The sequence below is a fragment of the Vidua chalybeata genome, chromosome 20, assembly GCF_026979565.1.
Source record: "Vidua chalybeata isolate OUT-0048 chromosome 20, bVidCha1 merged haplotype, whole genome shotgun sequence".
Lineage (NCBI taxonomy): Eukaryota > Metazoa > Chordata > Aves > Passeriformes > Viduidae > Vidua > Vidua chalybeata.
Genome location: NC_071549.1, coordinates 5,556,730 through 5,573,212, shown reverse-complemented (window position 1 = coordinate 5,573,212; position 16,483 = coordinate 5,556,730). Strand labels below are relative to the sequence as shown.

The 16,483-nt window shown below is 48.4% G+C and overlaps 2 protein-coding genes and 1 non-coding gene across 6 annotated transcripts in view; 2 read left to right on the top strand and 1 right to left on the bottom strand.

Annotated features, from left to right (window-relative positions):
• Positions 1-246: 246 nt before the first annotated feature.
• LOC128798340 (Z30 small nucleolar RNA) lies at positions 247-344 on the top strand. The gene has a single exon (XR_008434395.1). It is a non-coding gene; the product is annotated as a Z30 small nucleolar RNA (small nucleolar RNA).
• Positions 345-2,169: 1,825 nt separating this feature from the next.
• PEX12 (peroxisomal biogenesis factor 12) lies at positions 2,170-5,643 on the bottom strand. Its single transcript, XM_053961275.1, has 3 exons — positions 5,465-5,643; positions 4,539-5,083; positions 2,170-3,896 (listed from the first exon to the last, which is right to left on the bottom strand). The coding sequence occupies exons 1-3, from the start codon at positions 5,588-5,590 to the stop codon at positions 3,497-3,499; spliced, it is 1,071 nt and encodes a 356-aa protein (XP_053817250.1). The 5' UTR covers positions 5,591-5,643; the 3' UTR covers positions 2,170-3,496.
• Positions 5,644-5,717: 74 nt separating this feature from the next.
• Positions 5,718-16,483, top strand: part of AP2B1 (adaptor related protein complex 2 subunit beta 1) — a 76,754-nt gene continuing 65,988 nt past the window's right edge. For 2 of the 4 annotated variants that reach the window (XM_053961202.1, XM_053961199.1), the window contains exons 1-5: positions 5,718-5,812; positions 9,851-9,908; positions 11,861-11,966; positions 13,873-14,008; positions 15,567-15,812. In XM_053961202.1, coding sequence (XP_053817177.1) covers positions 9,872-9,908; positions 11,861-11,966; positions 13,873-14,008; positions 15,567-15,812 — 525 coding nt within the window. In that variant the 5' untranslated portion in view covers positions 5,718-5,812; positions 9,851-9,871. Of the gene's footprint in view, positions 5,822-6,668; positions 8,425-9,850; positions 9,909-11,860; positions 11,967-13,872; positions 14,009-15,566; positions 15,813-16,483 lie in introns of those variants that run through there. The other 2 variants (XM_053961200.1, XM_053961201.1) reach the window with 2 other exon arrangements.

The following is a 16,483-nucleotide window of genomic DNA, read 5'->3' as shown; positions in this document are numbered from 1 at the left end:
TTCCTTTTCTGTTTGCCTGGTACTGCTCTGCTGACCTTGGAATGCCAGTTTGTGACCTGTCTTCCTCAGCTTCTGCTCGGCTGCAGAAGAGATGTCACCTCCATCCCTGTGCTCCCCTGCTCCACGTGCTTCATCCTCCTAGGGGGAGGAAACCCAAGGAGGTTTCCATCCTCCTAGGGAGGAGGAAACCTCCCAAGCCCTGGGTTGGGAGCGAGCTTCTTATTGAAGGCAAATAGATTTGCCCAGAAGCAATGATGAGCGAAGTATAGTCTGAACTGGTATTGCCGAGACTCCGTGTCTCTGCTCTGACCAGGGCATGATCACCTAATCTTCTCTCTGAGCTACTTTAGGCTAAGCTCGACTGCAGGAAACAGTTTTGCTGTTTTTGAAACTTTGATGCACCCTAAAAAAAAAAAAAATACTAAGAGTTTTTAGAAATTTAACGGCAGAAAAAGCCTTGATTTGAAAAGTAACCCAAATTCTTGTTGCTGCAGCATTGTGTGAGCTTGCAGTGAGGTGGGGGATGTGGGTTTATCTCCTGTGTGTGCCATGGATCATGAAACTCCAGATACTGTGCCACTGTGTCTCCTCTGAAAGTGCAATGCAGACTCCGAGCTGTCTGTCCTGTAGAAGCTCATTAGCAGTTCATTGAGTATTCTCATTTAGTGCTTGCCAGCAGGGAGCCAGGAGTATTTTTGGAATAATCCTCACGAAGTGCAATCCCTTTGGGGTTGAGGGAAGGGCCCAGGAAAAGAGGTGGGACTATTCTCTAATTCAGTTTTTTTGTTCTTTTCCAGGTCCTGATGAAATCTTTATATTGGTTTCTCTATTCCTTTGGAGAAGGAAGCACATATGTGGAATATATACCTAGGAGTATGTTTCAAGTGGTTTTCCCTTAACAGGAGAAGCTACTTTATTTCTGTTAAGGAAGTAGCAAAAACTCAGTTGCTTCATGCTCTGATTTTTGAACACTGCCTAGATGAGCTGTGAATGTGCCTTAAGTTCACAAAATATTTTTTAAAGGACTTGCAAAGTCGAGTCCTGGCTATGGGATACTGAACAACTCCAGTGCTGCTGTTAATGTTGATGAAATTGTACTGAGCAACACCAAAGCATCCTTAGGGTACATGACTCTATAGAAATCACAAACTAGTATGTAAGTCCAAAGGTTGGTTTAATAAAATTGGTGCTCCCTGAAAAAAACTTCTCTTGTCAATCTTTAGCCTGTCATGGTTTTAAGAATACTGTTAAAAAGCAGATAAATGGGAATTTTTCTATAACCCAAATTGGCTTTGTAGCTTAGTTTTAGAGCAAGAAACCTGACAAATGAGTATTAATTGGCTGCTAAGGTCAGGAGGTTTCAAAGGAGTCAAATCCAAGTTGGTATCCTGCTGCCATCTCCAGGATCACACAAAATCTGCCAGGTAACTGCTGAGCCTGTCACCACGGTGGGTTTGATACTTGTTACTCAGCTAAGCTTTGAAGGACAATTTGTTGTGTAAAAGAGTAATTACAGCTGCTCAGAACTGGGAGGCTTCGATGTGGGTGGTTCTGGGAAGTTCTTGGAGTTGGCCAAATCCAAGTTTGGCAGGGCCAGGGTGTTGTGCAGGAGTGGAAAGCAGCCAGAGCCTGGCAGGTGGGCATCTGGTGGGCATTTTGGGGAGAGGAAGAGGCATTAATCCTGGGAGATGGAGCTGGAGAGCAGTGTGGGATCAGATAACTGTTGTGTGTTAGTGAATCCTACATTAGAGGGAGGATGAACCTCCCCAAGAGCCCTGCAGTGCTGGGGGTGAGTGTCCCACGCCTGCCCAGCTTCGCCCTGAGCAGCAGACAAATCACTTGGAAAGTATAGGAAGGATAAAAGGAAAATAAACCTATCCTGAAAAGCAATCATCAGTCAAATGCTTATTTAAATGAGCTGTTGCACTGGAGTCACCAGGACATTAACAAAAAGTAAAAAGTGATGTGGAACCTCAGAAAATCTCACACCTCGATGTGATCTGTATTCCAGTAAGACGTGTGTGTGTGTTCTTACTGACTCTCTAAAGGGAAGAGAAGTATCTTCATGGACCCCATAGCTACTGGAGAAGAGAGAAATTAGAGTTTTTATTATTACTCCCCAGTGGCACAGGTAGAAGGGTCAGGGAGGTGTACAGAGAAAATAAGGCATCAGGAACAAATCTCATTTATTAGGTGTTTGGGGAAGATTCAAATTACTGCATTTTCCACATTATTCAATAACCTTACTCTCTTGCTTACAGGTGAAGGAGGATATTGGGGATTTTTCTCTTCTGAAGCAGAGCTAAAGTGGAGAGAAAATGAGATGCCTGGTTCAGTGGATTAAATATTAGAAAATGTCTCTAAATCTGGAAAGTCCAGAGTGGGGTCCTGGACTCTGTGCAGCAAACTTTGCTCTTGTATTCTCTAAACACTGTCACCGTGATATCTGGAGCACTGCTGCTCCCTAGAGCCAGGAAAACAACCTTCCATCTGAAAAATCAGGTGTCAGGCAAGAGCCAGCCACGTCACACAGGTTTTCTTTCCTCTGTTCAGTGGAAGGATGTTGTGTTCTGATATGAATGTGCTACATGGCTGGGACTGGAATAATTGCAATGTAATGCTCAGACATTAAAGATTCTCAGCCTACAAAATGCTAATCTTACATCCACTACCATCACATGGAGATGAAAGCAGCTTTAGTCTTGTCTCTCTCTTATGTAAATAGAGCCCCCAGAGGAGCAAGCTGTTTTTCCAATAACCAGAAAAGAATTAAATTAGGTTCTCAATCAAGAAAGAATTTTGCTTTATAAAAGCAGATAATAATGAATTGCAAAGACTTTAACAATAAACCACTCTCAACAGTTGGGAGTTGTTTTAATCTGGTTTGTCATTTTCTCTCCTGTGCAGAAAATATCACGTTCCTCTTATCCATCTTGTTCTTTAAGCAGTCAAAAGTCTTAATTTAAAACCGTTGATGGGAATTCAGAGGGTGATGTTCTCAGTTCCAAGGTGAAGAGCCTGAAAATGCAGGAGGCTGAAGAGCAGAGGTTTAAGCCTGTCTCCACCTCTGACAAAGCCAGAGCTCACCCTGGGCAGCACAAGGGCCTGGGAAGCTGCACAGGGAAGAAAAACCTGCCTAGAGAATTTCCCTACCTCTTTAATTTGCTGGCTCATGCCCTCAAGCAGCACCAGTGCTGGTCTTTGATTTGGGTAAGAGGAATGCAGATGTGAGGATCAATGTTTCCTCCCTTTCAGCTGGTCTTTTAAGGCATTTCTGTGCTGGCTCTGACAGGCTGGGGCTGTGTGATCCCTCTGCAACTGCCAGGATGTTTGAAGAGCTTATCAACAAAGGGCAGAGCATTGCCAGAGCGTGAAAAGGCAGCAAAGCTGACGAACCACCGAGTTCAAGGGTGCTGCAGAGCTCACCGAGGAGCTGTGGCAGTCTTAAGCCTTCCATGGGATGCACAAAGAGGTGCTGGAGGCTCCTGGGAGCCCTTCAGCTCTCAGGGGAGTAGAGTTTGACCAGGTGCTGCAGCTCTGTGGCATAGCCCGTGACGGGGCAGCGCTGGTGAGCCTTCACGAAGCCGTGGGCGCAGCGGTAGCAGAACACGAAGCCGGAGGTGGCCAGGGCCGTGGCGTTCACGCGGACCTTGCGGCACAGAGGGCACACGGTCTTCAGGCTGGGCAGGAGAGCTGAGCTGGGCTCCTGCTCCAGGTGCACGGGGGGTGGCGGCGTGGGCAGCGCTGTCAGGGACTTGATGGCCTCCTGGTTTTCCGAGGAGTACCACCAGTCCAGGAACTGGAGGAAGAACACGCTGACGGACAGGCCGGTGGACAGGGAGAAGGCAATGCCACCCAGAGCTTTCCTCAGGGCCGACTGCACTCGTGAGGTAAAGCTGTAGCAGAGAGAAGCAGGGAGAGATGGTTACTACTGCTCATTTATCCATCTAGAAACCATGGGGAAAAGCACCTGGGGAGTGACTGCTTCACACAGCTCCTTAATGCTAAGTTAGTTGGTCAGTGTGTCCCGTGTTTGCACTTATTAGGATGTTTCAGATTCTTTTTTTATCTTAAGGAAGATCCAAATCCTGCTTTTTTTTTCAGAATGCTAAATCAGAAGAATTTGGATTAAAGGATCCTGGACCACAGAGTGTTTCACTCCTAGATCACAGGGTATTGAGTGTGCACATGACTAGCTGCTGCTTGGGAAAATCAAAGAATGAAGTTTCAATCCTTTCAGCAACATTGCTGCAACTGCTACACCCCCTTTGCTGGAAAAGTGCAGGAGAAGACTGAACAGAATAAAGGCTTGCATGCCCAAAAACACCACCAAACTGAAATTTTATTACCACAAAATCGTTTCAAGCTAATCCCTGCTACTGGTTTCCTTATTTTCGCTCACAATACACCCTTCTGGAGCACATTTTGTCAGAGCGAATTTTTGGAGAAAAAGGCACTTTTACTTGCAGCATCACCTCTAAATTTACACACCCACAGAACCCCCTGGAGAGCAACACCTGAGCCAGGTTCTGCCATACCTATGTGTTTGACTTGAGGTGGTTTCAGCCCATTTCTTCTCCAGGGCCTGGATATCCTCTGCACTCAGCCTGACCAGGCGGACACCAGCCAGCTTCAGCATGGGGGAATGATGCTCAGCCTTGCCCAGGATGTAGCACAGTTGCTGGATAAGAAACCAGCCCTCCCAGGTCATGTTTACATAGGGGTAGGCAGCTAGAAAGGCTCTGTAGAAACGCTTCCAGGATGACGAGGGAGGGTGGATGGAGTACTCATCCTCCTCCCTCAGGCTGGACACCAGTTTCTCCAGCTTTCCTTTCAGATAAGGAACAAAAACCAGCAGGAGCAGAGACTTCCAGTGCTGCCTCTTTGGCAGGCCAGCTGTGGCCAGAGGTTGCTGTCTGCCATCTCCCATGGGGATCCTCTTCATGCTATAGAAGTTCTCAGAGAAGGATGCACTGCAGCTGGCCAGGCAGTGCTGCTGGAGCAGCAAATCCAGAAGGACGTAGATCTCATCAAACCAGTGCCAGAGGAAACCGTACCGGGCAGGATTAGATTCAGTAAGCATCTGTTGCAAAAGGGACACAAAACAGGAGGAATCAGAGTGGTTTGGGCTGGAAGGAGCATTATAGATCATGTGGTTCCAGCCAGACACTTTTTACTACCCCAGGCTGCTCCAAGCCCCGTCCAGCCTGGATTTGAACACTCCCAGGGATGGGGCAGCCACAGCTTCTCTGGGCAGCCCGTGCCAGGGCCTCCCCACCCTCACAGGGAAGGATCTAAAAGCGGAGTAAAGTGCTAAATTATAAATCACAGCAGCTATAAACGACGCCTCTAATTCTCAACACAAGCCAGGTGGCTCACAACTGTCCCGCTGCCTGTGAGTGCGGCCGGAGTTACACGCCGGCCCCCCTCCTCTCCCTTCACCCGCGGCCCGCCTCGCCCTCACCTTGACCAGGTGCTGCAGGGCGGGTTTCACGGCGGCCATCAGGCTGTCCTGGGCCACCGCCTCGAACACGGAGGGCCGGTCCTCGCCGGCCGGGGCGGCCGTGAGGTGCGCGCCCACCTCCGCCATGACACCGCCACACCGCCCCGCCGCCAGGGGGCGCCTCGGCCCGGCCCCGCTGAGCGCCGCTCCGCCCCGTCCCCCCGGAAGCGCGGGCCGCCGGCGCTCCGCCCGCTGCCGCCGCTCTATGGTGGCGGGGCGCGGCCGCTCTGGGCGGGGGAGGGTTTGATCTCGCTGCTCGCGAGTCCGCCCGGCCCCTCCGCTTCCGGTTCCGCCGCCGCCCCCGCAGCGGTGAGTCCGGTCCGTGAGCGGGGCCGGGGCTGAGGGCGCTGGGAGGGGCGCGGGGGGCGCGGGGAGCGGGTCCGGGGAGCGGGGAGGGTCACCGGTGGGGTGCTGCGACAGGGCGGCTTGGGGCACTGGTGGAGAATTAGGAGGGGCTGGGAGGGGATGTTGGGAGAGGTGAGGGCGGTGGTGGGGTGCTGCCATAGGGTGGGCAGGGGTGGTGGGAGGGGATACTGGGAGAAGCTGCGAGGTACTGGTGGGGTACTGGGATAGGGCGGGGAGAGAGAGGTGCTGCTCAGGGAGGGGCTGGGGGACGATGGGAGGGGATTCCGGGAGAGGCACTGGTATAGGTGGGAAGGGGATACTGGGAGAGGTGAGGGGCACTGGGAGGGACACCAGGGGGGGCATTGGGAGGGGGATCTGGAATGGCGCGGGGAGAGTCGCTGGTGAGGCACTGGGAGTGGCTCTGGTGATGGACTGGAAGAGGATGGGAGGAGTGGGCAGAGGAGATGGAGGGGTGAGGAGTGGGGTCAGTGGGTGCTGGGGGATGGACTGGGATGGGAATGAGCACAGCAAGCTACTGGGATACTGGTGGGAGCAGGCAGGGTAAGGGCTGGGTGCTGGACTGGCAGGCACTGCTGGGAGGGGAACTGGGATTTGTGGGGAATAGGCCTGCAGCTGGGGGATCCTGGGAGAGATCTGGGGAAGGGCTGGTGGGCAAGGGGGGTACTGGGATGCCAGTCTGGAGTGTGGGTGGGTCCTGGGACTCCTGCTGGAGGTGTGGGAGGGGCTGGCAGCAAAGCTGGGATGGGGCTTCCAGGGAATGGGGAGGTGGTAGGAGGAGCAGGTGGAATGGGGAACACCAAGGGGGTGTTGGGTCCCCAGGATGGGAACAAAATCCTTGTGCCAGCACAAGTCCAGGGCTGCAGGCACAGCTCTCCCTCTGCCATCCATGTTCCATTGTTCTGTTTATCTTCCTGGTTCTCCAGTGGCCCTGGGCCACACTTGGGCTGTCACACAGCTCCTTGAGAGGCTTTCCAGGAAAAATGGGTGGCACCACTTACACTGGAGTTAAACCAGGGATCACTTGAGAGATTTAGGGATTGATGGTTTCAATGTCCAGGAGCTTGCCTTAATCCCAAGGCCCTTAAACCTGCCACCCTCCCGTGTGGGATCAGTGCTGGGAGCGGGTCAGGCTGACTGGGGTCGTGTGTGGGCTCAAGCAGGTGTTGGTCAGACACAGGCTCAGGTTTTCTGTGTGGGTTTGGGCCGAGGAGGCTTATCTTGCTTTGCTTCAGTCTGCATTGAAATGTCAAGCCACTGTTTGTAGCATTAAGCATTGCTGGAGCTTTCTGGAGCTATTCCTCATTCTCATCTCTTCTCCTTTGCTGGGGTTGCATCAGGAGGAGCATTTTGCTGTCAGCTTTGAACACCTCTTACCTGTTTCCATCTCAGCAAGTGCTGGGCACAGAACAATAGTGAGGAGGGGGCAGTCTAAAGTAGATTTTTCTTCTGAAAATGCAAGTCTGTTCATGATGTTCTAATTTACCTTGGCTCTCCTGGGTTTAGATTTGTGTCCAAGGAGCTGGTGTTTTCTGCAGTCACACAAACAGCAGTGTTTTAAATATCTGGTTCCATTTGCTGTAAAGCATGCTGAGATTGTTAGTGATGAGATAATACCCAGTGCTGCTGGCAGGCTGTCTCTGAACAGTGTGCAAAGCAAGCTCTGACACACATGAAGCAGCAATCTGTGTGCTCGTGAGAAAAGGAGCTTTACATGGAATAGGGCAGGTTGGTTATTGGCCTAAGCTCTCATTTAGATCCATCAAAGGAGGTTGGAAAGGCATGAGCTGTGCCTGGCCCTGTCTGAGTGTTTCTAGGATTCTTCATGTTTCCAAGTATATGAAAGGAGAAAAGCAATATTTGAAGGAGAAGAACAGCAAGATACGCTGCACCTGAGGTTTAACGACCATCTCTGAAATCCAGCAGAGTTCCTTCCTCTCTCTCTGTGTAGCTTTATTCAACTGGGTTGATGTTTATGGTGTTTGGGTTGGGTTCCCCCCCCCTCCATTTTCTCTCTAATCTGCTGCTCTGGCCCCAGTTAAAGCTGTATTAGAGCAGCTCAGCTGAGATGTGACCCTGGATGACAAATCCCCACATATTGCAAACAAAGAACATCAAGGCCACGTTCAGTGCTTTTTGCATGGCACTGTGCCAAATACTCTCACAGAGAAAAACATTTTAAGTCTTCCTTTTAAGCTGAGCTCAAACCTGAAGGACTCTGTCAGCAGTAATATTGCAGCTGAACACAGGCTCTGATTTTAATTACAAAACAAGCTCCACTGCAGCCTCTGCTTTCAGGGTGAAATTTTTGTGAGATTTTTGCTGGAAGAATTGCACTCATTGTGGCTTGTGTGGCTTTCCCAACCCAGCCTCTGTTCTGGAAGGAGGTTAAACCTCCTCTGCACGAGGAATGTGTTTCCAGAGCTGTCTCCAGGCTTGGCAGGAGCAGAGAGGGAGAGAAATCAAACCAAACCCAGTAATTCAGCCTAATTGGATGAGGTGGAAACCAGGCAGGCACAGGGCAGGCAGCAGCTCCAGGAAACTGGGAAAAGCAACAGGTTGGTCCTCATGCAGATGTTTGGCAATTGGACAGGATGACCCCACGAGAAAGGGGGGGAAATTGGGGCATTGCCCCTCAGCAACTGCTGGGAATTCAACTGCTGGGGTGTCCAGCTGGTCCAGGTAGATGGGGGAAGATGGAATGGTGATGGCATTGGGGTTGGTGAAGGGGTGAGGCAGGAAAGGGTTAAGGAAGAACAATCTGATTGCAGTGCTGGGCACTCCTGGAGTTCAAAGCTGTGCTGGTCCTTTTGTTGCTGAGCCAGCACGACCTGCAGGGTTTAGAGGCAAGACAGGCAGCATTTAGAGAACAGATGATTTACTGCTTTGCTGGCAGCCTTTGAGGTCATGGAAGGATGTGTAAGAAAAGGGGAATTGGGGCCAAAAAGATAGAAAAAGGAGGAAAGAAATTATAAAATCCTTTTTGAGGTGATTTTAGGGTCATAGTTCCTAGCATTGATACAGACTTTCATCAAGAGCAGTAAAAGTACCCACTCCTCTGCTTGTTTTGAAAATTGTTTCATATTTGTCACAGAGCTAACAATTGTAAGAATAAAATTATGGATATCCACATATATCCCATTTGGGCAATCCCTGTATTCCAAGGCATTAATTTAGTTCTGTAGAGCAAGAGAAGTGCTGGTGAGACCACTCTCGTGGCTCTGCTGAGCACTTGCTGCTCCAATAGCATTTTTCCATCCTGTCCACAGGAAAAAAAAAAAAAACAAAAAAAAAAACCAGAAGCAGCACTGCAATAACAAGCTTTGTGTGTGTGTCTCAGAGGTGGGATGTCAGATCTTGGCAGAGAAATATTTCAGTTTCAAGCCTGAGAGACCTGAAAAGTAATGGCTTCTCTTTAAAAAAGAAAAAAAAACACTGTTTTGCATCTGCTGGGAACAAAAGGAGGGAAAGGGATGAAAGGCCTGGGGGTGGGTGTTGCAAGTGGGGTTAATTGTGCCTTCCATCAGATGCAAGCACAGGCAGATATCGTTAGGGGGAGATGAGATGACAGTTTCCTTTGTCTGAAACATGGACTTCTCACTGCCAGGCAAGACTCTGGATGTGCTTTTCCTTGGAAAATGAATCTGTGTACCCAGGAAAGGCAGCTGCAGAGCATACCAGCGTCTGCTGGTTGTAAGGAGTTCAAAAAATGCCTCTTGCCTGCTGAGACTGAGAATTTAGGAAGCTGGGCTGAGCATCAATGTTGTGTTTTTACCAAGCCCTTTAAATCCCTGGCTTTGCCAAGTAATCCCAGCAGCAGGTGCAGGATGAAGATTGGGGAACTCGTGCCTGTGGATGTGAAGCTTTTGCTTCCTCCTTCACTCACCAAGCGTCCTTGCTCGAGTTCCTGCCTCACAAACTGGCTGTTGCCACCAAACAGCATTTGGAGCTGACTTGTTCTTTTTTTATTCTTCATATTCTCAGGTGTTTTAAGGAACTGGAACCATGACGGACTCCAAATACTTCACGACCAATAAAAAAGGTTGGTGTTGAGCTGGTGCAGTGGATTGGAGGTGGTGGGTGGCTATTTTTACACAGCTTTTTTAACTGCATGCAGGAGAACTTGTGCTTTTCTGGTAGCTCTGTCCCTGTTTCTCTTCTTAATCATCCAGGGAGAAACTTCCAAAGTAGGTCACATGGTGACAAAAGACAAAACTGGGGTATTACACGTTTTTATGATTCACAAAATAACCCAAATTGCTGCTCTTTCAAGGATCAGAAAGCAAAGCAATGGGATTTGAGTGCAGATCTAGGCAGAGACAAAGTTTTGGTTATGGGCTAACAAGTGCCAGACTAGGGATGGTTGTTAATTTGGGCATCACAGGATTAAGCTGATGTGAGGAATTTAATATTTTGGTTATATACATCAAGCAAACATAATGGGTTTTCCTGCTGCCATTTTCTCCAAAGCTGCAGGTGCACTGTTGGACTTTCCTCTGCCTTTTTTGCAGGTGTGGTGGTTACCTCACCTCAGGACAAACTGCTGCCCTTAAAAATGGGAAGCCTGGAAAGGATTTTTGGGGTCACTTTATTTATTCAGCTGTTTCAGAACAGGGCTTGTTCTGCTGAGACTATCCCAGGCAGATTTTCTAACCTGTTCTTGAACAAAACACTGTTGCTGAGTGCAATTTAAGCCTGATCATTCTCCAGCAGATGTGGAAAATGGTTTGCATTAACCTCTCCTTTGCAAAATGGCTGAGTGCTCCCTCTGAATGCCTGCCAGTGAAAAAACCCACACTGTTGATGTATTTATGTGTCATTAAGCTTCACAATGAGCTCATAAATGGAGCTAATGCAGTTGACATCTTTCCAAGGAGCAGCTCTGACAGTTCAGAGCTGAAGGCAGGTTTTTGTGGGCTGGCTGCAGGGCTGGGTGAGAGCTGGAGCTCTCTGGGCTCTGCCCCAGGGCACAAGCTCTGGGTGAGTAATGCCAGGCTCTTCCTCAGGCAGGAGGGATGACAGTGGTCTCTGCACTGCAGCAGCTTCTCTTCTCTTTTGGAGTCCCTGGCAGTCTCTCTGTGTCAGATTTTAATTAGTGCTGCTCCTCTGAGCAAGTGTAGGAATGGAAAGTTGGTGCTAGAATGTGTCAGGGATATTTGGATACTTGTGACATGTGCTCAGGCTGTGGCTCCCAGTGGGAATGCTGCTGGCTGTCCTTCCTGAGGAAAGCTGTCTGTCTGTTGGGAGCATTATCCTTCTCATACCTCTGACTCTGTCTGGAACAGGCCTGATAAGCAGCATTTTGCACATGTTGGTTTATTTTATAACTTGACTGCCACTTTGGTGACCCAGCCTGAGCTGGCTTTCTGCACAGTCATATCTGGAAGAATTAATGCTGTGGAAAAGGCTGCTTTGGGAGCCTTGGAATCCAGACAAGCTGTGTTACATGCAGCTTTTGTTAGCTTTTTAGCTCTTTTCCACTGGACTAAACACATGGTGTCTTGTTTCAGGAACCACAGCACTTGGACTCCACTCCAGCTTTCTGAGGAAGCTTTCAATGATGAGCAAAACTTTAAAAAGTCTGGGCAAAATTCCTGGCTTAGTTTGTTTCTCTCAGGCACGAATCTGGCATCTTCAAGTATCTTTTTATGCTGGTTATGTAATGGTTGCCTCAGAGAAACAGATGCTCCAGGGATGTGATTTGGTGTCCTGGAAGTGGGAGAGCTGCCACACACAGCGTGGTTCTTGTTCGTGGCATTTTCCTCTACAAGGTGGAGTCATATCAGTCCCTTGAGTGTTGCAGCTTTGCTTCTCAGAGAACCATGTTCTGCACAAGGTCTGACAGCTTCCAAGTGCAGCTGGGCCAGTTTTATGGGAACAACAGGCCAAGAAAGCAAAAAGTCACTCTTGAATTATCCCTAGAACAAGACCCTTTTCTTCTCCTGAGAGATTTAATCTGTTTTTTTGGTTTTTTTTTTTTTTGTCTTCTGCCAGGAGAGATTTTTGAGCTGAAGGCTGAACTCAACAATGAAAAGAAAGAGAAGAGGAAAGAAGCTGTAAAGAAGGTTATTGCAGCCATGACTGTGGGGAAGGATGTCAGGTAAAAGCAGCTCAGGTTCTCCTGGGACTCGTGTGGTGACACATGGCCATGGAACAGCTCCTTGGCACCTTGGTGAGGATGGCTGTGTCCCTGCCTGTGCTGTGCCTGAGTCACAGCTTTCTCAAACTCCTTGCTGTCACTGAAAGCAAGAGAAACAACTGTTTTCAGTGTGGGTTTAGCTCAGTGCCAAGAACACTTTTTATTTAAAGCATGCCCAGAATTCAGCCATTTTGTATGTCACCTTAGGTGATGTTTTCTTGCTGCTTGCTGTCCTGGATTTTAGTGTTACAAAGGTAATTCCAACTTTTTCTTAGCTTTATCTGCCACAGCATAAATTAAAGCTACATTTTAAAATGGCTGATATTGAAATTGAACCTGTGTCTTAGTGTAGCTGATGGACACTGGCATTTACTGTCCCCAGTAGTGTTTTCTGAGGGAACCAGAAAAACCTGTTGGAATGAATGCTTTCTTCCTTTCTCCCTCTTATTCCTGGAACCTGGCAGAGAGTCAGTAATTCTGAATTCACAGCAGCCTGGTCTGTTGCCACGGAAATCAATATAAGCTTGCAAATTCAGCATCATGACTTCATCATAGAATGAAGGAACACATAAACTGAAAGAGGAAAAAAAAAACTCTAATCTTTTCTGCCAGCAGCATTTACCTGTCACCTTTAGATCCCCACAGCAAACCTGGGAGCTGCAGAACCTTTGTGTAACTTCCTGTGTTATTCTGCAGTGCTGTTTACAGATGGCTGCTTGACATTTGAGTGAAGCCCAGCTTGTCAGTGTTTAAGCTTCTGATCACTCTGGACTTTGCTAGTCTGAAATTTGGCAGGTTCTTCATAAGTGTCCTGCATGACCAAAACATTTTAAAGCAACGTTTTTCCTCTTGTGAGTTCATTTCCAGGCCTGGCATGGTAAAATTTTCTTGTTTGGTGAACTCCCCAGTTAAAACACATTTAGGAAATGACATTAGTTTTCACCTCCTCCTATGTTAAAGCTGTAGAAGAGATTAAATTATTATTATAAAAGCATTGCAAACTGCTTTGAAAGGGAAGGTGACCTTTCATTAAACAGCAGGGTGCTTAAAGTGGAACTCTAGTCTTTCTGGCTTCCTGGATATTATTACTATCCCCTTTGCACGCCATGCAACCTCTGTTTTTTATTTTGTGGGTGGGAGTGTGGATCTGCTGGAGGGCAGGAATGCTCTGCAGGGGATCTGGACAGGCTGAGTCCATGGGCTCAGGCCAGTGGTGTGAGGCTCAGTGATATGAGGTTGGGTCACAACAACCCGTGGAATACTCCAGGCATGGGGAAGAGCAGCTGGAAAGAAGGAAGAGGACCAGGGGTGCTGGTCAGATGTGGCTGAACATGAGCTGCTGTGTGTCCAAGAGAGCCAATGGCACCTGGCCTGTATCAGGAATAGTGTGGCCAGCAGGAGCAGGGCAGTGATTGTCCCTCTTTGCTGGGCACTGGTGAGGCCACACCTCAAATCCTGGGGTCAGTTTGGGGCTCCTCATGACAAGAAGAACATTGGGGGGCTGGAGCATGTCCAGAGGAGGGGATGGGCTGGAGCACAGGTCTGATGAGGAGCACCTGGTGGGGCTCAGTCTGAAGAAAAGGAGGCTCGAGGGGGACCTTCTCACTAAACTCCCTGCCAGGAGGGTGGTCAGTCCCTTCTCCCAGGTGACCAGTTACAGGATGAGAGGAAATAACCTCAGGTTCTGCCAGGGAGGTTCAGATGGGATTGAAACAGACAGTGGTGGAGTCACCATCCCTGGATTAAAAGGTGTTCAGATGTGGCACTTGGGGACGTGGTTGTGGCAGTGCTGGGGGAACTGCTGGCATTTCCTAACCTAAACAATTCTCTGATTCCATCCTTGCTTATCTTTGTGTTGTGTATCCAGCTCTCTGTTCCCTGATGTTGTCAACTGCATGCAGACTGACAACCTGGAGCTGAAGAAGCTGGTCTACCTGTACCTGATGAACTATGCCAAAAGCCAGCCAGACATGGCCATCATGGCTGTCAACAGCTTTGTGAAGGTAACCTGCTCCCCTGGCACATCAGGAAAGGGTCCAGCACAGTGGCTGCCAGCACATCTCTTTGTCCATCAGTCTTTGGGAGCTTTATCTCTGCTTTGGGGTTGGGCTCGTAGAGGAGGGTGCTGAATCCACTAGATTTGGGTCATTTCTCTCATTTGTTCCTCCTGGTTATTGCAGAGGAGATGACTTCAGCAGCCTGTAAGTGGCTGTGAGAGAGTCTGCTCCAGGGAAAGCTGCTTCTGTTGTTTTACCAACTTCTGGTATTGGAAAACAGATTTTATCTGTTTCATCTTCCAGCCTTTGTAGTATCTGAGACATGGGTATCAAACTGCCTGTTTGAATGTTCCAGCTGTGTTCTATGTGGAAAACATTTATCTCTGGTTAAACTGAGAGACAGCTCACTGGGAAAACAACAGCCTGATTGCTGGGTTGCCTTTAGTTCTGTTGTCAGGTTGCCTCTCCTTATCTAGGAAATGTTATTTCAGTCCCATGTTGTGCAAGATAAAACCCAGTGCTTAGAAGTTTGAGACTCCTTGCAGAGTGTTATAAAATCTGAGACACTGGGGAATGGGATTGAGTTCCAAGTTTCTGTTGTGGTTCTTGAGGCAGAAGGAGGTGAGAAGACCTAAGCTGAGAGATCTGCTCTTCTGGTCAGAGAGGATGTCCCTGTCTTCCTCTCTGGAAAGACTATTGTCTGTCTGTAAAGTGCAATTCTGTTAGAATGGACTAACAAAATGATATTTTCCATCTCATGCCCTGCAGAGGAAAGCCTGGTGTCCCTTTTGGCAACTTGAGGGGACAGGTGTTAGTGAAGAGCAAGTGTTGGCACTGGTCTGCACTAACTCAGCACTTCCCAGTTCAAGGTGGGGAATGCACTGGTAGGATGTGTCACTTCTCTTGCAGACTTTAAATTAGTTTTTAGCTGCAGGAAGTTTGAGCAGTGAAAGGTAAATGCTTTTGTAGGTCATTCTGCAGCCATCCTTTTACAGGTTGATTTTGGGGGAGCTCAGAGATGTAGATGGACTGGATGCATGGAAAACTATGTAGGCTTGGAGTAAGAAATGTTGTATTCCTGTCTGCCTTTTCTTTTTCCTCTTTAGAAAAGCAGCTCTAGAGTAGCCTTTGCTTAGTGCTTCATGTGTTGTAACTTGAGGGATGTTTGTGTTTGGCCTTTAAGAAGTAGGCCTTGATGACTGTTACATTGTGTTTAGTTGTTGATTTCCCCCATTTTATTTCTTACTCCTTTAAACCAGGAAGGTTGGAAATCAGTAAATTACTTTGTGGTAACAATTTGGATGCTGCCTCTCCAGCTTAGCTGTTGGATCACATTGAAGGCAGCTTTGCTGGGAGAATGAAGGGACACCCAGACAACAATTTTACAGGATGGAAACATCTTGAGACAATATAAAACGTTTCCACGAAGCACCGAGTGCCCTTTTATCCCTGATCTGAAATAATTGCCTGGCTCTTAGCATGTAATCAGAGAGATGCTGCTTAAGTAAGAGCAGCCTGGCTGCAGGGGATGTGCTGGTGCAGATTTGTTGGTGCTCTGGTGCAGGACTGTGAGGACCCGAACCCGCTGATCCGCGCGCTGGCCGTGCGCACCATGGGCTGCATCCGCGTGGATAAAATCACCGAGTACCTGTGTGAGCCCCTGCGCAAGTGCCTGAAGGATGAGGACCCCTACGTGAGGAAAACTGCAGCTGTCTGCGTGGCCAAGCTGCACGACATCAACGCCCAGATGGTGGAGGACCAAGGGTTCCTGGATTCCCTGCGGGACCTGATTGCAGACTCCAATCCCATGGTAATGTATTCCCAGCACGTTGCTTGAGTTTGTGTTGTTTGGAAATCACACATGTGAAAGGTTCTTCACTGCAGCTGCTGCACTGGGATGATTTTGGTTAGGGAACACTTGTTGCCTCAGAAAACAGGGAACATCTTCTGTTGTTTGATCTGTTTGGGCTTCTGCCTGTTTTGAATGCTGCAGAAGTGTAACTTCTAGGCCAGGTGAGTCAGAAGAGCAAGAAATACGTGATGCTGCTGCCTTGGTGACAGCTTGTAGCTCTTGCTTTCCTGCAGGCTTTGGCTTTTCTTGGAATAAGAGTTTGGATGAATTAATTTGCTAATGCAGATAAATCCACTGGCTTGTAATGAGTGGAGAAAATCAATGCTAATGTTTTTAATAAAGTTAAATGAGTCGTCAGAGGAGAGGTGGAGATCATGACTGAGAATTTCAAAGGAGTAAATTACCTACTAAATCAGCATTTAATTATGCTTGATGAAGGGTCCACTTCCAAGCCAGGTGTCTCTTGCTATTATCTTGTGACTAAAAGGTGGTGGCCAAGGAATTGGAGTGCCCCACTGCATCATTCTTTTAATTTAATACTGTTTCCTTCTGGAATCCAGGGAGCATACCAATATCAGCCTGACCCTTAGCAGGGAAGAAAACTTCTGCAGCTCAGTTTAAGTCAGTTA

Excerpts from the sequence above, each read along its gene's own strand:
- PEX12 (XM_053961275.1), bottom strand. The coding sequence starts at position 5,590 with ATGGCGGAGGTGGGCGCGCACCTCACGGCCGCCCCGGCCGGCGAGGAC. Across the intron at positions 5,084-5,464 it reads CCCTGCAGCACCTGGTCAAG|ATGCTTACTGAATCTAATCC; the intron begins GTGAGGGCGAGG and ends CTTTTGCAACAG. Across the intron at positions 3,897-4,538 it reads ACCTCAAGTCAAACACATAG|CTTTACCTCACGAGTGCAGT; the intron begins GTATGGCAGAAC and ends TCTCTGCTACAG.